The sequence below is a fragment of the Nannobrachium achirus genome, assembly GCF_963921795.1.
Source record: "Nannobrachium achirus genome assembly, chromosome: 6".
In the NCBI taxonomy this organism is placed as follows: domain Eukaryota; kingdom Metazoa; phylum Chordata; class Actinopteri; order Myctophiformes; family Myctophidae; genus Nannobrachium; species Nannobrachium achirus.
The window spans coordinates 42,075,953-42,097,565 of NC_137815.1; the positions used below are offsets into that span (position 1 = coordinate 42,075,953).

At 42.4% G+C, this 21,613-nt stretch overlaps 1 protein-coding gene across 1 annotated transcript in view; it reads left to right on the top strand.

The window, feature by feature from the left end:
* iars1 (isoleucyl-tRNA synthetase 1) overlaps positions 1–21,613 on the top strand; it is an 86,201-nt gene that overhangs the window by 44,584 nt on the left and 20,004 nt on the right. Inside the window, exons 16-25 of the mRNA XM_080729003.1 lie at positions 1–6; positions 2,986–3,072; positions 3,941–4,024; positions 6,778–6,922; positions 7,690–7,810; positions 9,959–10,050; positions 13,914–13,991; positions 15,829–15,950; positions 20,201–20,303; positions 20,895–20,978. The exon at positions 1–6 is cut by the window's left edge and continues 189 nt beyond it. Of these exons, the coding sequence (XP_080585129.1) occupies positions 1–6; positions 2,986–3,072; positions 3,941–4,024; positions 6,778–6,922; positions 7,690–7,810; positions 9,959–10,050; positions 13,914–13,991; positions 15,829–15,950; positions 20,201–20,303; positions 20,895–20,978 (922 nt within the window). The remainder of the gene's footprint in view (positions 7–2,985; positions 3,073–3,940; positions 4,025–6,777; positions 6,923–7,689; positions 7,811–9,958; positions 10,051–13,913; positions 13,992–15,828; positions 15,951–20,200; positions 20,304–20,894; positions 20,979–21,613) is intronic.

The window sequence follows — 21,613 nt, forward strand, 5'->3', positions numbered from 1 at the left end:
AGGATGGTAAGCATAAATGGAATTGGCTTTGATGATACTTGCCATACATCCTAGAGCCAGTGGTAAAATACACAAGCTATTAGAGTGACACTCCCCCCCCCCCCCCCCCCAAGAAAGATATATTCCATTTTAATATACCGGTAATCACCGTATAAAACACAGTATTCATGAGGTCAGACAATCATACATATAGAATATTACTTGGCCACCACAAAATGTACTCAAAATGTTGAAGCTGTTTGTAAAGTCTGTTTCAACATGCTACAAACGAGTCATTAATCATCCTTCTGACATTTAATAATGATGACTGAGACATCACTGCAGTGATGGATTACATGTACAGTAATGAATAATGGTACAGGAGCTATAAATATTCACAGCCATACGTAATGTCAGCTGACCATCCCATCCTGGTGTGTTAAGGGCGAGCTGTGAAATCTGTGAAATTGCACTTCTTCTTTGCCGTTCTCCTCACTGACACTTCTAATGAGTATTGAAGTGGGCACAAGTATCAAAATACAAATGGAAGTTTAAGGGTCAATTCTATACATCCATTTATGCAGATGTAGCCATGGCCACCAGCACTTCCAAAAGATTCATGAAAACAAAATTGAAAGGGATTTAGTTCATTGTGGTTAGTTCAGCTTCACCCAGCTGATGGCTGCTCAGATGAAGCTAGTAAGGTGCTAAGTGTCTTTGCTCAGGGACTAGGGATGTCCGATATTATTGGAAAATATCGGTATCGTTTTTTGAAAAGATATCTATATTTTTTAACAGGAATTAAATCTCAAAAAAGATGTATTAACATTGATATTTTGTTAAAACTGTTGTGTAATAATAGTTCATGTACCCTCCTGAAACACTGGTTCAAGCCAATTCCAGCAGGGGGCAGTGGACAACAGAGACCATGACAGACAACAAAGACCATACAGGAAACAAAGAACAGCCCACCAGAAATGCTAAACAACACAAAGCATGATGGGATAGATGGCTTAAGAGTTGGAAAATATCGGTTAATATCGGTATCGGAAATTAAGAGTTGGACAATATCAGTTATCGGTAAAAAAAAAAGTCAATATCGGACATCCCTATCAGGGACACTTGGACAGGTGAACTGGTGACCCGTTTCCGCTAGGCCAACATGATCGACAAGATTCTGTTTCTACAGCCAGAATAGTTTTTTGCCCATATTGTAATACACACGCCATGTGCGTGTTTGCATGTACTGTACATAGTACCTTTGTGTTCGCTACACCTCATTACTGTAGCGCAACCCATGTGTCCTAAAGCATAAGTAGCCAGGACAGACGAGTGATAGAATAATTCAGCCAATGGCCATATTCACCATCACTGGCTAAAGGAAACCTTGCTATATCCACTTAACTCTCTCTCTCTCTGATTGATTTTGTGTGTACATGCTCGTGTGACGTAGAGTAGAGCTCGTGCCAGTGCCATCTCACATTTTTTGAATTTGAACACCTGACAATAAAATGTATTCCATGATGTATAATAATTACATTTGTAATGATACCAGGGCAGGAATTTCAGGGAGGCCATGAAGGCCATAGCCGTCGTTGCCCCTCAGTTTGGCCTTGTGCCCCTCAAAGAAATACCTGAGGCCACTGTGGCCTTAATGCCCCAGCTGACTGTAGGCCTACCACTTTCTCCTCTGTCTCTTTCTTGTCAATATGTAGACACCAGTGTCTCTTACTTGTCATGTAGACAACAATGTCTTTTGTTGAAATTCTCAGCTACTGTATATCTTCATCCATGCCTTACCCCTTATTGCTATAAACTTCTTTGCCTTTGTTTTACTATTTTGAAAAACATTTGAGAACCACTGGCCACTGGTGCCATGGCAAAGAACCATACCAAAACATATCTTCCAAGCCAATGAATGATCACATTTTAACTTAGAGTTAAAAACTTAGAGTTTAAGAGCTACGTTTCTCAAATGCCCTTTGACATTAACACTCTAATAAAGAGCCCAGGTTTTTTACGCATATGAATAATGTGAAGAAGGTAAGAAAGTAGACAAAAGTTCAGAGATGGCCATTGAAATAATACACTTGACTTTTAAAGCAATTTTTTAAAATGGGTTATAAATTGCTCCATCTACGCCTTCACTCTCAGCGTTCCTACTTACTGGGATGAGGACTAACCACTCTCCCTCTTTAAAAACAGCATGTGTTCTCCATCTTGTCTACTAGTACATTTAGTATTTTATTCATATCATAGTAATATTATTGACCACTCCTTTTGTATGTCAGTGGCAAAAATACATTTTGAAGAAAATGTCCATCACAAGCCCAGGGGTTGATGACCCCTGACCAATGCAGTAAGTTTGATTTGTGCAGGGCTGAGGTTTCTTTCACTGCAGATAATCTACATTTCAAAATCATCCCTAACCCCTAAATTCAATGAATTCTTTCAATGGTCTAAACCTTTTTATTTATTTTATTTGATGGCCTTCCTGCCCTAGCATTTGGCCTTTGTGCCCTCAAAAAACTGACAACACCAAAGGCCAATTGGCCGTGCCGCTAAAACGACGAAATTCTAGGCCTGAATGATACTTAGCTGTCCCAGAATTGTCCCAGACACTGTATTTGTATGTAACAAGTACCAACTGCTATTTTGTTGTCCCCAGGGACATCCCAATTTTTAACACTGGGCCTCCCTGTCCAATCTTGATTTATTGAAGTTGGTACTATGTGGGAGGTTTGTGGGCGAAGCCACTCAAATCATAACGTGGTGTTCGGCTGCACTAGTGTGTTGATGGAGATCTATGGCTCCTCTGTTTACTTATATTGACTGAGTAGGATGCTACAGAATAGATTGTATAGCCAGAGGGGTACAAGAGAATTGTAATGCATGTTTCGAACGATCGATTCGAGCTCAAGGACTATAACCTTTCCCTGCACATTGTGTTTTTTTTTAGTGCTACAGTAGGTGTGCCCTTGACTTGCTAATTTCTATGATCAATAGGTTCTATACCCTGTTGGTACTGTCCACGGCTCTGTTTGGGAAGCCGCCATTCAAGAATGTCATTGTCAATGGACTGGTGCTGGCGAGGTTAGTGGCTTCACTTTATCTCTACCTCTTTTTTTTACCAGATTTGTCTTTCTACAATTTTTTTAATCTTTTCATACACTTCTGTTTTTATATTCTTCCACAGCATCTTATGTTACGGATGTGCCGTTTCAACTCTTCGGTGTTTACTGCTCTTTTCTTTTTCTACAAGATTCATTCCCTGTTTTGCCTTTCTAATTTTTATGGAGAATGGAGCGTATTTTTGCAGATACTCTCAAATGGCAAGAAACCACTCCATTCCCATTGAAAAGCAGAATCCACCTTCATGGGTAGATTTAAACTTCGAAGTCAGAGAAGCTTATAAAAACAGCTGATCCACAAGCTAAATGTTCTGCAAATAACCTGAAAATCCACTGTCTTGCCAATGGCAGGACGTGTGAAGTTTTGAAATGGCACATCTGTACCTCTCCTTATCCGTCCTCTCCTCTGGAACCCTTATCATCTTATCTCCTCTCCTCCTCCGCTCATTTCCTTTAGCACTTTGTATCTCTCATGGTAATCTTCCTCTTTTCTTTTATGATTTAATTTTCCTTGATCTCTCTATTCAGCCCCCCGCTGTTCGTATTCGTTGTGTTGTTTGTTTAATCACTTCAATCAGTTTTCCGTGGTCATGCTGTATCCAACTGTGTCTCTTAAGCCCTTAGTGTTGGCTGTCATACAGGGCTGCTCCTCCCCAAGCCCCGGAGGGTCCAACCCCACCACTGATCTAGCCAGCATGCCATGCTCCCAGGCCTGATGACCTGGAAGAACTTGGCTCATTTGAATTGCAAATGTTGTGGTTTCTCACGCGTTACACTTGCATCATGTGCGTGTGTCTGTGTTTGTCTCATGTGTGTTTTCATCCCTTCAGCGATGGACAGAAAATGAGCAAGCGCAAGAAGAACTACCCAGATCCAGGACTGATAGTGAAGAGCTATGGAGCAGATGCCCTCAGGTCAGCTGTGTGTGTGTGTGTGTGTGTGTGTGTGTGTGTGTGTGTGTGTGGGGGGGGGGGGGGGGGGGTGCATTTGTGCGTGCATTACACATCCATTTAGCATGTTCCTGCGCTCTTGTGCACAGTAAAATCCTATTAATTTGAACGTGTACAAATGGAACCAAATGGATCCTTACAAGTCCATTTGATTCCATTTGTGTAGTTGTGTGTTTAAGTTGCAATCTGCAAGACTCAAGTCCTACCCGGGAATCGAACTCTGTTCTCACAAGTGCCGAATTTTCTACTCCCAAGCTTTAACGGAAAGCTCCTTTAGGAAGACGAGATGTTACTCTTTGAGCTTCATGACATTCCTCTTGCCAACCAACCAGCAGTGAGACCACCTCAAACTACAGTTTTAATTATATTGTATTAACAAACTCTTCCTACCACCTTCAGATAAAAATGTGGATCGCAGCATTAAATCAGCTAACGTCACTGTTGAGCAGAAACCATGTCAATGTTTCAACTTTTAATGTTTATTTTTTTATTTTTTTTTATTTTTATGAATGAGTTACTTCATCATACAAAAGTGTCGCAAGAAAGTTGTGAAAATAGCAGCTCTACAAGCTCACGTCGCGTCAGCTACTTTTTCACAAACGTTTTATTAATAAAACTGTGTTTCACCCGACATATCATTACCCTTATCGTGGGAGGGACTGGCAGACACTCCAGATCTTGACGGATACCTGTGCTTTCAGCGGACATGACCCACCTAGTGGCACATGCACTTTTCCTGCACATTTCTCTCTTCTCTCATACATATTCTTCGGTGGCCCGAGGCCATAGGGGTGGCGTGGCCATATGGCTTAATGAATAAAGCACCATCCACTTGCACCATATGCTCCAAACACACTGATGCAGACATTTCAGGAGAGGAGCGGTGCTCCATTTTGCCTTGAATTCATCAATGTGCAATATCCGCATTCTAAATACAGTACAGTGTGTTGCATAAGTATTTGGACGGCATCACACTTTTTTTTGGGGGGGGGGGCTCAACATTGTCCCTGTAAAAGATAACCTACAGTTAGGTGGATGCGCTGTGTACCATATCCTGCTTATTACATGATTACTTATGAACAAATTCAATAATTTGAAACTAAATCTTGATTTTTAAAAAGATTTACTAGCCCATAAGCGTCTACTTCCATAGCAACGCAAAGAGACGTGGGCAGAACAGCGGTCTCCTATTTCCAATCAGAACTGAGTATTCAACAAAGCCGCTGCTGTATATCAAAGAGAATTCTACGTACAGTATGTACTCATAATATACACACACTGGAAGAAACATTACTCTTTCTAGATGGCATAATTTCATCAGTATTCTTGTTTTATTTTCAGTCGACTGTATTTGGACATACTGTACTGTGCTGTAGTCCAGTGATTCATGCGCTGAGCTTCAGCTCATGGTAAATTCATGACCTGAATTGAAGAGTGTCAGGTCAGGGCATATTCTCAGCTGGTATTTATTTCTCTCTCTCTTTCTCTCTCTCTCTCTGCCTGCCTGCCTTTAAGAACCCTTAAATAAAATCTCTACACAGTTAACGGTTAAACGTAGCATCAAATGGTTTTCAGTTATCTATGTGGAGGACAGGAAAGACGAGGGGGAAAAAAAGGTTTTTATTTCAAAGGTTACAAACATTACTGTATAAGAAGTATGCACTGTTATATTGAGAAACACTCACGTTTCTCGATTAGTGGTGTTGGTTTATATTGTCATGTTATGAATCACTGGTCTCTATGGTGTTGGTTTGTAGAGAGAAATAAGCTCTAAGGGTCAACAAGAGACTGACATTTTGGCAGTGGGTGATATTGTCATTGATTTGGGTGCAAGGTGGGTGTGTAGGAGCCTTTTGTTGTTCTCTGTTATTCCCCTCCTACCTCAAACAGTTTAGCCTTGGCAGCGCTCCCTGAGTTGACAGCACTGAGTCAATATAAGAGGCTTAAACCCAACCACATTATTGCTTGAATTCATACCGGCACACAATAACTGCAAATGCCTCTCCTAGCAATTACTGTGCCTGTACCTGCGGTGCCAACAACAATCCGTTTCCGCCCCTTCAGGCAAAGTGCCACACATAGCCCGAGATCTGTTTCCCCCCCTCAGGTCGTACGCCAGTATATCTCTTAATTAATGAAGTTGTACTCTCGGCGGCAACTTTTAACTCTTTGCATTTAGGTGCAAACTAAACTCCCCTCCCTGCTCCTTTTGAATTCCTGTACTTTCCTTTTTTAAATAAGAACTGTCGTCAAATGAATGTGCAACTAGGACAAGCTCAGCTTGGCAAGGTTTATGCTAACTACTGCCCTGCTTCCATATTTCCTTATGCACTCCCCCAAAAAACGCTCACAGACTCGAGTCGTTCAGACTTCTTCCTCACAAACATTGTGCGCGCGCGCGCACGCGCGCACACACACACACACACACACACACACACACACACACACACACACACACACACACACACACTGTCTCTCTGTAACCCTCTCTAACTCAGGGGTAGGCAACCTTAAAATCAAATATTGTTCAATTAGATTAAGTAGACCTGCACATAATCCTACATTCATTAACATTCAGAACTTTGACTAGGGAGGGAGTCGGGGAGATAGGTGGGTTATGGTCTGGGTCTAATGATTGTTCTAACAATATCCTGACAATCATATTTCATTTCAAAAAGGTTGCTGAACCCTAACTCTTATGTCTTATGTCCCTGCAGACTGTATCTGATCAACTCTCCAGTAGTCAGAGCAGAGAACCTACGTTTTAAGGAAGACGGTGTGCGTGACGTGCTGAAAGACGTGTTCCTGCCCTGGTACAACGCCTATCGCTTCCTGGTGCAGAATGTGCTGCGGCTGAACATGGTACAAACATACACATCCTCGCTGGCGTCAGGCAGAAACCTCATATCTCCGAATTTCAACTTTTTATGTATTTTCCATAGACTGTAAAAAATAGATAGACAGAGCCACGCCATTGGTTTCTACAGACTGTAAATGAAGCCTATTTTCCATCAAGTGCAAATCCGCCATCTTTCTATATGCGCTCCAGAAATGGTACTCAGTGAATGCTATTGGCTGGAGGGCGGGTCTTCCTCTGTGTATAGCCAAACAAGCCTGGATTCACTAAACACATATGATGATTTAAGACTTTAATCTAGCGACTGAAAACAAAGTGTTAATGAAAACGTATATTAACACATTCGCGGCACTTTAAAAATGGCTGCCAAAGTGCCAGGATGCCACATTCACCCATAATAGTAAATCAATAAAAAATGCACGCCCATGCCTAGATCATGCACCACGTGTGTGCACGCCGTTCACAGCTTTCCGCTTGGAAATCTGTTCAGGCATTCATGAGATAGCAGCCATTATGTTTTCTTCAAATGTAAACAAACATGGCTGCCAAGATGGGGTTGGTAAGGGGGTCAAACATGCAATTTCGCGATCGCGATCATGCTTAGTAGATAGAAGGAAGTCCAAGTTTTCTCTGGAAACTACGACAGATTTCAAAAAGTAGCACTCTCAATCTGGTATGTGAGAAAGATGTTATTGTATTTTTTTGTACAATATAATGCTCATTTTTGTGTGTATGTGTAATATAAAACATTTACTTGTGTGTGGTCATTAAGGAGGAGGACGTCCAGTTCCTGTACAATGAGAACATAGCAAAGCAGAGTGATAACATCATGGATAAATGGATCCAGTCCTTCACACAGTCTCTCATCCAGTTCTTCAAGTTGGAGATGGAAGGTGAGTCATCGTCATCATTAGCGTTGGGATCCTTAGGGATTTTAACAATAACGGTTCCATTTAATGATTCCTGGCTATAGGCCAGGGGATCCAAATGGACCCTTAAAGAAGAATTTCGGCCCTAGAAGTAATCTTACCTTTAGAATTTGTTATTATCTCCCCAAAAAGTAGTCCAGGTATTTTTTGTTTCCATAACAGGCAATCTTTTCCATTCGCCCTACCCAACCACAGCTCCAAACAGTAGCAATTGGTTGTTAATCCGCTTATTTCTCTCGCTCAAAAATCTTTTTTTTTTCTGTAAATGTTTGCCGTACATAATGCCACTAGTCAGTAAACGGTGTCTGCTCGTATTACAGTCCACTGGGTGCTAGGGCATTCACGAATAGTGATTTTTAGTATTCGAATTATTCAACCTCAAAGTATTCGAATAGTCGAATATTCGACAGGACTGGCCAAACTGTAAAATATTAAGTAAGCAAGAGGCGAACATTGTGAAAATAGCCGATCTACATGCTCACAACGCCTCGCAATGCAAGGCATTGTGAGCATGTAGTGAGCATGTTCAAATATGTTTGAACATGTAGTGAGCATGTTCAAATATGTTTATTTTGGTGGTCACGGCCTAAAAACGTTTGAGAATCCCTGGTATAGAGCATTAACAAATTCATCCACCAGGGGTATTGACAACTCATTCCTATGACTTCCTATCTAGCTAAGTTTTATAAACTACACATTTTTTAAAGAGAAAACAATAAAAAAATAAAAATAAGCGATTATTCGACTTCGGAGAACAACGTCGAATAGTGACTTTGATATTCGAATATTCAAATATTTGATGAATGCCCTACTGGGTGCCGCCATTATTGTCGTGAAGCCGTGAACTTTGAACTCGCATTCGTCTCGTGAGACGTCTGGGTGTTATTGACCCAGTGCGCACCGGAAAGTCTTGCGAGACATGATTTCTAGTGGCCGTGCCCCGGTGGGAATAGACACTGTTTACTGACTAGTGGCATTATGTACAGTATACATTTACCGTACTGAATTTCTTTTTTTTTTTTTTTTTTTTGTCGGACAAAGGAAATAAGCGGATTAACAATACAAACACCTGGACTACTTTTTGCGGAGATTATAACAACTTCTAAAGGCAAGATTACCTTCTAGTTGTTAAGTTGTGGAATTTTGGATGCTACGGCAGCGTGCAGTAGTCCTTCACACTCCAACATAATGTTTATTTTTCCTTGTTCTTCACACCTGCCAAAAACGAATCTTTTTCAGGTGTGCAAAATGTTTCTTCTTAAGCTTTTATTGGCAAATATTATTACATCAAAGTTGTTTTGTTTTCACATTGGCAACAGATGCTGAAGTATTTAATGCCAAGGAAGCTCATTTGAATTTAATTACATTTAGCCCACAGACGGATGCTCTCATATTCTCACACACACACACACACACACACACACACACACACACACACACACACACACACACACACACACACACACACACACACACTCAATTTGATGCTACTGACATTATACCACTAATACCCTATACATTGTTGACTGGAGTCCCCAGGGGTCTTTGCCAGGCCCTTTTTGAGCTCCTACATCTGGCTTTGTCTGTATTTATGTATGTCCATCCTGCCCCGTCCCGCATTGGCCAAGCTTTGCAGGACGCATAATGAAATGAACTCATAAAAGGCCCTCTACACCAAATCTCTTGGCTGCAAATAGCCAATCCACAAGCTCACAACACATCCTCTTTTGACACAAGATTGTGAGCTTCTGATATTTCCGCAGAATGTTAGGGTAGGGTTGAATAAGAATAGGGTTGCTAGGGTTCATGTGGCTAAAATAGAAAGCAAGTAGAAATGTTGTTAGAAGGGTGGAATGTGGTGTTGTGAGGTTTTAGATCTGCTATTCCGGCTGAATGTTTACCCCAAAATAGGGACGAATAGGTTTCAAGTGGTTAGAATGAAATAGGATGATTTTCTCCAATACCTGCCGTACTCACCCTTTTGGCTCAATAATTCTGCACAGTACCTCAATACCAGACATGTTTTAGGAGGCCATCTCTCCTCCTAAGTATAAATGGCAGCCGTCAGTACTGTGATTTTGATGTGACTGTGGTTAATCCCCTGCATTGCAGCATACCGTCTGTACACTGTGGTGCCGCGGCTCGTGAAGTTCGTGGACATGCTCACCAACTGGTACGTGAGGACCAACCGTCGCCGTCTCAAGGTGAGGAGCTCACAGCTGTGGGTGTATTTTTGTGTGCTGGGACATGGCGATGGGGACAAAATCACAATATTTTGGACCAAATACCTCTATCGATATTGTGGGGATGACTATAGACCCATTTTTTTGTTTACAAACATTGAGACTAAATGCAGAGGTGACTGTATCATGTAATCAATTCCAAACAGATCCCCAAACCTGTTGTTTTGGGGAGCGCTGGTTTCAGTTCATTAACCTCCTTGTGTGTTGGCTAGTGAGGTGCACCCATGGGTGCGCCCTTATCGACACATACCGGTATATACTTCATTGCGCAACGGATTCCACGTCGAGAGTAGCTGATATACAAGCTCATATGGCGTCACCAATGCAACCGTGTGCTTTTTTAAACGTGACCGCTATGATCCATTGTATCCTATGGGTAGCGAGGTTCATTTGGTTCTGACCTGCGCGTGCATCTAGGTTCTTATCAGGTTGATGTGGACCAGCAATGCGTATATAGGTGCTTTCACAAAATATTTACTTAATGAGAGTGTAATAATCAGTAATAACAGGGTGGCATGAAAGAGTGTAGTGGCAGCCTACTACACCACTGAGGAAGTGGTCCAATACTGGATGTGGCATTTGAATTCACAATCTCACATGGTTCCTTGTACATATTAAATGATGGCGCTGTACATACCCGACCCATGGTTCTGCTTTTATGATCAACCAGACAAGAACAGAAAGACAGATTAATGAGCCTCTAGGGGCAGAATGTGCAGTGCTGCGATGCCCGCTGCTACGTGGTACAGTAGCAGAACACTAAAATTAAAACAAACCCATTTGTTTCACTGTACGCTATACAGTCAACCTGCACTACACGGCCAGTTAACCCGCACACAAATTTAGATTACACACAGGCTGAAATGAATTCTACACCTGGGTGGCAGTGTTGTAGATGGAGAATTTACCCATATTTGTCTTATGGGTTTATGTTATCAGATCGTTGTGTGCGCTCCCTCTGGTGTTGTGGCTCTGGGTGTCGCTAAACTTTTGGAGATGTTTGGTCAGATAAGCAGGTACTGAGGGGATTGAGGGCAGATTTGCATTGACTATTTTGAAAGTCAATCCTATCCCTGTCTTCAACACTGAGCCATCTTAGGCTAGCAAAATGTGTGGGAGAATCGTGGCTCATGGTCGTGATAATATATACTGTAGATTCCTGGACAGGAACACACACAGGTGATGCAACTGCAGGGGGTAATGTTCAACCAGTGTGGTTTCTCTGTCATCAGAAAATGTCCTTGAAACGTGTTTTGAATGTCCCTAAGCCTCATGGGTATGGGCGTACAGGAGATGTGAATAATTAATTCAGATGTCGGTTATAGTCGTTTATTCTGGTCAGTTATTATTACTATAGCTTAATAGTATTTGGGAATTCAATACATTCCAGTTGCCATCCTGTTTCTCCTCTATGGTCAATTCTCAGGTAGCAACTTTCTTGCCATAGCCACTTAAACCCTGAATACGGAGTACTTCAAATAGCGAAAAAAGCTGTTATACAAGCCCACAGCGCATTATAAATCTACTGTTTTCCAGATGTTTGTCTTATATTCGCAATGTTTTTGTACATGTAGTTAGAGTGACTCTGTGGGTTCCTTTAGGGGGGTCTAAAATGGACCCAAACAAGTCTGTAACTCTTGACAGTGTACATATGGAACCAAATGGACTATTTAGCCGGTTTTCCATCCAATTTTTTAGCCCGACACTACACGACACGGCACGACACCGCACCGCACCGCATTTTTTATGTAGGTTTTCCACTACAGTACCCCCCCCTCCTCTCCTCCTCCCCTCTCCCCCTCCTCCCGAAAGAAATCGACGCCCCTTTCAACATACGGATACTCGGATTGAGTCGGATAGGATCTCTCTCTATGAACACAACGGAGATGCTAACTTGCGCTAATTATTTTTTAGAGATGTGGTGGACAATGTTTTAGATGCCACACACTCACACAGGTCTTCATCGAGTCTACAACTATAGTGATGACTAACGTCGGGGTGAACATAGTCAAATAATAACTTTATTGGCCAAATTACACAAAGAAGTATATAGAGGCTAGTTGCGCTAGCCTAGCATACATGCTAACGCAGCTACAGTACAGTCATGTACTGTGGGTGGACAATGTTGATGCCACACACTCACACAGGTCTTCATCGAGTCTTTACAACTATAGCGACGACTAACGTCGGGGTGAACATAGTCAAATAATAACTTTATTGGCCAAACTACACAAAGAAGAGTAGAGGCTAGTTGCGCTAGCATACATGCTAAGCTACAGTACAGTACTGTAGGCTACTGATTAATTCCCCCATTCAACACCTGCAGTTACAAATACAAACAGGAGACATCTCACCGAGATCTATGTAAAATAACGGATTGCCGACGCATTGGCCGTTGATTATTGCGACTCGCGGCGATAGATATAGCCTATGTCCACTGGTTGTGTTGGTTAATTGCGACCGTAGGTCGCATTTACTACCAAAACCTCCACAGGCTGTCTGTGAGTGAGTCAGTCAGTCACACGTCACACGTCACACTCTTGCCCTGCTCATATCTCCGCAACCGTTGCCCCGATCCATGCCAAATTTTGCACACACACTCCTTACCTGCCAAACTACAACCTCCAAGGACCCCCGCAGCTCCAGGGACCCCCAGGTCCCTGGGGGACCCCCAGATGTAAAAAATGACCAAATGTGCTAAACTGACCAAATGACCACCCCAACGGGGCTGCTCACGGGGAATTCCCGGGGACCACCGACTCCTGGTGCTCCAGAACGGATGCAAAAGTGGTGACGCCCCCAGTGGAGGACCCCCTCCACTGCAGCTCACATAAAATGCCGTAACTCCGGCTAGGAGCGACCGGGACAGCCGGGGCCGGTACCTATTCGTCCGCCTTGGCGGCGCGGAGACCCCACCCCTCATTTCTCACATGGCCCTCTTCTAGCGCCACCATGAGGCTGATTCTTGCAAAACACATTTTTGGACACTGCTCCTACAATTTTTGCCCTAAAATCACGCAAATCGGTACACAGTATGTCTACACTCATCCCATCAACATGAATCTCTCCCATATAGCGCCACCTCCAGGCCGATTTTTAAAAACACATTTTTGGACACTGCTCCTACAGATTTTGCCCTAAAATCACGAAAATCACTACACAGTATGTCTACACTCATGTCATCAACATGGATCAGGAAGATTTTGGCAAAACAAATTTTCGCCCTATTTGTGGAGATAAGTGACCTACGGTCGCTTATCTCCCGATTAGGGAGTCTTACTGGTATGTTCTTGGTGCTTCGTGGTATCTCAACTGCAGGGTTGGAGAACACAATTCTGCCTAATCGACCTCTTTATAAACAGATATATAAAACAAACAGGTTTTGCCTTTATATTTGATTTGCAGCCGTGACTGCATACTAAAATCTGTCTCAAGTTGTTGTGTTGAAAGACACAGCTTAGCCGTGAGACTGACCAATCAGTATCAGCAGCGTGTATACGTCACTGATTTGGCCTCACTTAGCCCAGGACGGAACCACTCGAGAGTGGAGCTGTTTTGGTACCCCGTTAAGTACCACTTTCACACCACTCTACCCAGTTCCTTGTAGTGGAAAACCTTACACAAGTGGGCGGTGTGGTGTGGAGTGGTGTAGAGTTGGGCCTGTGGAAAACCGGCTTTTGTACACTGTCAGAGTTAAGGGTTTGAGAAACACGGGGTTAGACCAATGCATGTTACTCCATATCGATTCTGTATGTGATTGCCAATCTGCGTGTGTGTGTGTGTGTGTGTGTGTGTGTGTTGTGTGTTGTGTGTGACCCCTGCAGGGAGAGAGTGGTCCTGCGGACTGCCTGTGGGCGCTGGAGACCCTCTTCAGCGTTCTCTTCTCCATGTGCAGGCTGATGGTGAGTCACGCTGAACCTGTGCGTGCTTGTGTACGTCCTTGAGCCATGCTTTGAGAGGATGCTAGAGAGAGAGCGTGCGTGCGTGCGTGTTTTTGTGCTTTACATGTGTGAGCGAGAAAAGGGGTTTTGCGTGTTTACACAATAAAATCCTCAATGTTAACTCACCCACTCCCACGTGGCGTGTTTGGCGAGTTATAAAGGCTGTCCAAAGCACCAGTGACGAGTTTGGCGAGTTAATTGTTTTTTATATCATTATATTGAAAAGAAAAGGATTGCCGATCCGCGGGCAATGTTGCCATGGAATTGATTCATTTCCCTGTCAGTCCGCACCCTATCATGTTGTGCTAATCTGGTAGCTTGTAGCTCTGGCCAAATAGGACATTTTTTTTTTTTTTTTTACGGATTACTGCAGCTTGCACGATCACGCGAATGTGCAAGCGCACGGTGCACGATGGACACCGTGCGAGCACATTAAAAGGTAAGAAATTAATAAAATAGAGGGGCAGGCAACTGGGAAAGTCGGTCAGTGAGTTAATATAACTTAGAAGTGTGTGTAAATGGATGCATTTTGTACACTATTTGATAACATCTTTTTTCTTTTCCCCTAATTCAGTGATTAATTATTCAACCAGTTCCTAGTTTTCCCCTCAAGTGTCACTGCTTAAACCTACAGCTGTGTAGGAAGGGTGTAGACGAGCACGTCTCCTTCCATTATAAAGTCACCAGCTGCTGCTTTTCACCTGACAGTGAGGAGTTTTATCAGGGGAATGTATTATAAGTGGTGATGAGTAACGTTCACATTGGAATCCATATGGTTACCGTATCTGGTACCTGGAATTGAATATGTTACTGAAGACGGTACATTTTTATTTTTTTATTATTATTATTATTACTATTATTATTATATATATTTTTTACCTAAGACAGCTTATAATCAACTTAATAGTCAACAATACAATAGCATCCTAGTTATGCTCGATGTGACTACTATTGTGATTCTTATAGCGTAAGTACTGTTACAGTATATGGCTGCTATTGTATAAGTGTTTGTCTGCTATAGACTATACGTGTGTTTTTATACAGCTAAAGGGCTATGGATACTGTTGAAGGCTTATTATTTTTAGGCTGCTATTATCATTGTGCTTATTTTGTTCTTACTTTAGCCTATCTACGAGGCTAGTGTAGAAGTCAGATTATAATAGTTCTCGGCTATTTTACAACTATTTAAAGTACTGTCTTCAGTACTCAAGCCTAAATTTAAGGCATGCCGAAAAGCACACTGTCCCTCCTAGTTCCACACCCCAGTCAACAGGAGCCCTGTCCAGCTTCAAGTGCAGCGACAAGAGAAACCCTAGTCTCTTTGGTGACGGTGGGCAATAACCTGACCCCTTAATCACTCATACACTCCTCTTCAGAGTTAAGTTATGTGTTCATGAAGAAGATATGAGCTGTAGGAGGTTTTATTTATAACACTTTGACTCTAGGCCGGTTGCACGTGCGGGAGGATGCAAGCTAAGGGCACGTTGGCCTTCTGTAAGACAGATCAATACTGAACTTATGACCTGATGACGTTTCTTTATAAGTGTTGGAAATGCGAAAACGCATCCCATTAAAAATACCCCCGCTACAGCAAAACCAGCATTTGAACTTTTGTTGCCGACTGCAAGACCGCAAAAACAAATGCATTTTAATGAACTGGCTTGGTATCCTACTGAGAATTCAGTCAATTCATTACAGAGACAAGGGGAATATAATTAATCTCCATTTCTCTTTGCCTCTTTTTCCTTCCTTCTTTCTCTCCTCATCTCTCCCTCTCCATTTTCTTGCTTTCCCTCAGGCTCCCTTCACTCCCTTCATCACAGAGATGATGTACCAGAACCTGGTTCACCTCATCGACCCGACCTCTGTGGAGGAGAAGGACAGCAGCAGCATCCACTACCTCATGCTGCCCCAAGTCAGGTTGGGACAGCCTCTTAGATCAGTGATTCTCAACTTTTTCAGGTCGCAACCCCCAATATAATCGTATTTGAACTGGGGACGCCCCTCACCCTGACGAGCACTAAGAGATGAGGCATTAGATATTGTATAACACGGTTCTATTGTGAAAATAGACGATCTACATGCTCACAGTGTGAGCATGTAGATCGGCTATTTTCACAATTTCTGCCTAATATTTGAGAATTTGGCCAATGTTTAACGTGTCATTTTAGAGGTATTAAAAAGTCATTAAATTGTCACTTTAGAAATGTGCAGATACCCTCCATACACAGTGTTTAACATTAAGCTAATCATCTGGGGACCCCCAAAAATTATTTGGGGACCCCCCTTTGGAGTCCCGACCCCCAGGTTGAGAACCACTGTCTTAGATGATCCCCTTAATTAAGCTAGGAGCTAGCGCTGGGCAATATACTGAGTTCTCTGATTTGACAGATATGCTTTTTAGTGAGTCATGAGAAAATGTCCAATAGTAGCAGACCTGCCAACCCGTACGCATTTTGCGTACTTTGCACGCATTTTAAGTGTCAATACGCAGGTACGCTATTTCCCCTCATTGCTACGCAACTTTGGGGGATCTGCAGCGCACGCATCTGCAGCACACTATTGAAGTGAAACATTTTTGGTCCCTGCCGTGTAGTTCCTCCCAGGCACCACTTGAATGGTGTGTGAATGGGGCGCATGGCGCTGGGGAGCACTAGAACAGAAGGTATGTTCTTTTTTTGTCGTCAGAAGAAGAATTTAACCGGATGGAAAGCGGTTTGTTTTGGTTTCATGTCAGCGTGTAGTCAGCTGTCGCCGCTCGGTTTGTACATATATCGGCGATATTAATCAGATTAATTTAGATAAACGGAGAATGGCCGTGTTGTGCGAGTGAGTCGTCGCACAACACGGCCGTGTGAGTCGTCACACGGCCGTGTTGTGAGTCGTCGGAGTCGTGTGAGTCGTCGGAGTCGATGCAGTTGCACAGGGACAATTCGCCCCCCACAATGCTGCCTGTAGTATAACAGGTAATATATAAACGTACAATAATATTACACTATTAAATTGCGGTCGCCACCGCTACAGCTTGTTGTGTATGAAGCCCGTGTTATACTGTACTTCGTCATACGACGGTGTTGCACGCGAGCAAAGTCGGAAAACTTGTGACGCAGGTCGTAGTACAGTAAACTGGAACATACATTGACCATGATTGGGCTTTAGAGTAAATATCCATCTCTAAAGCTATCTCTAAATGAGTATGAATGAATGAATTAGGAGGACTATATGTATTGTCAAAAACATTAAAGGTGAACAAGTTATTTATCACCTGTGACAAAGACATTAATGGTTTGTTAACAATGAGTAGCCTGTATCCTCTATGAATGAATATACAGACTAGACGGTATGTGATCTATACACAATGTAGGCCTATATATCAATTAATGAATGCACTAGAAACCTACATGAGTTGAATACTTTCAACTTCATGCAAATCATGCACAGAAAGGTGGTTTTATTTAGGCTGCTCAATTAACATTGTTTAACAAAGACACAGGTAAATATTTAAAGGTAAATAGCCTACCTGACAATGTAAAGCTATTTTGCTATTTGAATAACATGATTATGTTGATGTATGTTCATTCATTAAGTCACTGGTGAGACTGTTTTGCTAGTCTATTGTTAACTAACTCTGAGCAAGTGCAGTTAGTATATTTTATTAAAGATTTGTCAACAATATTGCCATAGCAACATTACTGTATTGCCTGGTAATACTAGCCTACTTTTTCTCCAGACCAAATGGCATTTTTATTTAAAAGGTTGTTCTAACATCTTGCCTCCTCCTATTAGTGTAAGTCAAGACATGCAATGTGCTACATTTCTGGTGTGAAATTTTGTTAACATAACTGTAAAGGTCCCACCCAAAAAGGTGCATGGAACCCCCCAAAATATACGCTGTTTTGTGCGGGAAAACAACTAAAATTGCACCGCGGGCGCTGCGCGGGCGCTTCGTGCCCGCGCATGAGTACTCAAAAAAATTTGCCAGGGTTGGCAGGTCTGTAGTAGGATAATTTTCGGATCTGTAAAAAAAAAATATATATATATATATTCAATCCTGATTAGCCAAGATTGGCTTCTAAACTTTGCAGGAGTGGCCCTATATTTTTCAAATCTGCCTCATGGTGGAGCTGTCACAGTCTGATTCATGTTTTGATTTTGTCCATACCTCACCCAAATTGGTACACCTTAGTCTGTAGTCAAGATGTATCTATTATTCTATGATATCCATTTTTTGATTCTGATTAAATGCGATTGGCTTTCAAAGTTTCCTGGAGGGGGCGGTTTTGAACCACATGCTACAAACACAGCTGGACCGATTGGCGGGAAACTACACAAACACTCCCAGTTGTCCAAGGAAGGACTTCCACCCCACATGTTCCAATTGTCCTCTAAAGCTGCGTCCAAACCTGAAGCTATTTCTTCTATTCTAGTCGGTTCTATCGCTTCACTTTGGTCGTGCAGGTCCGCGTTGGTAAAAAATCATGTCACCGTTGGAATCAAGGCGAAACACCCGGAAAAAGTCCCAACACCAAACACCAAAAACATTTCCGTGTCTCCGGACAACATCAACGCTGTTTGGCTGTTAGGACACGATGGGTGGAGTGCGGTGAAGCGAAGGTCGCTTCAGTTTGATTTTCCAAGTGGGGGGGCGAAGATACGAGGCGATCGTTCGCGCCGCCCCGTTCGGATCGTTTGCGCCGCTCAAACCATCCAGGTTTGAACCCAGCTTTATAGGTCACCAGATTTTGTCCAAACCTCACGCAAATCGGTACACATTATCTTTATACTTTTGTGATCAAGGCGGATTTTCACATTTCTCATATTCCATTGCCTATTATGGCATTCAAAGTTTGCGGGGGTGGACAGTAGGCCCTGTTTGTTTTCTGCCATATTGTTTTCTTCTTGCTACTACTCAAAAACTCACAGAAATCTGTAGACATTATCTCTGGGGTCACGTGATCAAGAGTCCAATTTTTCATATCCCATTCCAATTGGCTAAGACTGCCAAAGTCTAGGCTGTCAACAAGTGTAGGCTGTTGACATTTGTGGCCTGGTTGGTGCTGTTCCCCCCCCCCCCCCAGTAGCTGTTCTCTTTGTGTCTTGTCCAGCTTTGTGTCTTGTGGTCAGCCCACTGCGGACAGCTAGCTGTCATTTTGTACCACCAGTGTTGCTCTTTCTTGCGGGCCTCAACAACCTCTGCGCATACAAAGCATTGTGTTCTTGTCAGACTGTATTTACATTAATTATCTACTTTATACTCTGTAATTTGCTGCCAAGTCCATTTTGTCCCCTTTAGTTGTCCTCGTTGTAAGCAATAATCAAATTATGGTGGATTATTTTGCTTGTTTCTGAAAGAATCATTTCCTTTTTTCTTTTGTTTGCCAGAATAATAATTCTCGTATGTGCGGCTAATATAACTGATAGGTCTTTCTTGTGGTATCACGAAAGTGAATCACAGAAGATGCATTTTCCACTGCTGCACGCAAAATCAGCCCCTTGCTAAAACAACTAGAATAGAGCTGTTCGATAATGTGGAAAGCGAGCACAAATTATTTTACTTTCAGTTTTTAAGTGTGTGCAGCACACTCCCCTGCAGCCTTCTTGTTAGTTACACCTATCTTTAAAAAGTCTAAATAAGGTCACAGGTCCATCAATTATCCTGCTTGGTGTTTTTATCTGGGGGTGGCACTGTGTTGATGTGTCCTTTTTGAAGGCAGGATGGATGAAAGAGGGGGCGACTAACAAAGAGTGACACAAACAGAACTGAACAACACAGCCTGAGGCCCATCTTGATCAACAGCATAGTGTGTTAAATTCCCAGCTGTAAGCCAGCCCAGGGACACTAACCCAGTGCCAAAGTCTGCTAAATGCCTATGTTGCTACTTCTTAAACACGTCTTTGTATTTATCATTCATTTCCACTCTTGAATTCAAACACACATTTACTCTACAGCTGTCATAACCATATTGTAATGCTCAGATGTTGCCCAGAATAGGGATGCTAGGCTTGATGTGCTTAAGCATAGTCTCATTCCCTGTCAGTATTCATCCATTTGTTACATTCAAACAAGCAAAGCATACTTTATACTTTCTCGCCCCGTCGACTACCGTACAAAGTGGTGATAACACGCTGTCCATCAACTTAATTTCTGACTTCTCCTTTCTGTTCTGAAGGGAGGATTTGATAGACAAGCGCATCGAGAGCGCCGTCTCCCAGATGCAGTCAGTGATCGAGCTGGGCAGAGTGATCCGAGACAGGAAGACGCTACCTGTAAAGGTAGGTTGGCACCCTCAGCATGATGTACAGTTAACCAAGTGCACCCACTGTTTTCATATGGTTCTATGGAGTGGCATACAGAGGTGTTTACCAAACAATGGCTTTGGACGTAGATTTTGGGTCACACAACCATTTTTATGGGTCTTGTGAATATTGTTCTGAACTTTTTGCCTTTCCTATTATTTCAAAAAAAGTGTAAATGTAAATTAATTAAAAAAAATAAAATCAATTACCCATGGCAGACACAGAGCCTGCTTTGTTCACTATTGAGACTCAAAGAGTCTCCTCAAATTATTGGCGTAGGAATGTGACAAAAACTTATATCCATGAATTCAAGTCTCCATGGGGTGAGTAAACAATAGAAAAAAAGTCATTTTGGGGGTGAACTATCCCTTTAAACTTAAGAAATGGTTAAATCTGAAAGCCCTGTGTGTGTGTGTGTGTGTGTGTGTGTGTGTGTGTGTGTGTGTGTGTGTGTGTGTGTGTGTGTGTGTGTGTGTGTGTGTGTGTGTGTGTGTGTGTGTGTGTGTGTGTGTGTGTGTGTGTGTGTGTGTGTGTGTGTGTGTGTGTGTGTGTGTGTGTGTTTTCCAGTACCCTCTGAAGGAGGTGGTTGTGATCCACCAGGACCCTGAAGCTCTCAAAGACATCCAGTCTCTTGAGAAATACATCCTGGAGGTGAGCATGCAGTCTCTGATTACTTTGCTTCCCTTTGCTTTGATAATGCACTTTGGGGGAATCTGTAATTGGGTTTCGTTTTATTAATATCCTTTCTCGGGTTAGATTTGTATTACAGATGTGTGTCATGTACTGATTGACTTTTGATGTGTAGCTATGCTATTACGTCCCAAGGAATTGAACTGGTATGATTACGTTTTTAGTCATTTACTTTTCAAAGCAGTGTCTTTGCCAGACTGTGCAGATGCACTTAAATGCACTAGGCACTTGTTAATCAGAAAATGCCATTTATGCCTGGTTTGCCCTCTCTACACTCTAAACCCATTGATAACTTTGTACTGTATATGAATCTGGGTTAGAGATCCACTGTACTTACAAATAATAGGAGAAGAAGAGGAGACTACCAACTCCACTTACACACTTGAATTTCCACAGTTGAGCAACATAATTATGTACAAAATAGACTTGAATCACTCGGTTTTGCTGACAAGAAGCATCCTTGTTTCACCAAATTAAGATTTTATTTCTATTTTTATATACAACTACCGTATGTCACTTCTCAGCGCACACACACACACACACAAAATTAGACCTCCTTGATCCCGCAGAGGAAATTCCGTTTTCAGCTTAACCCA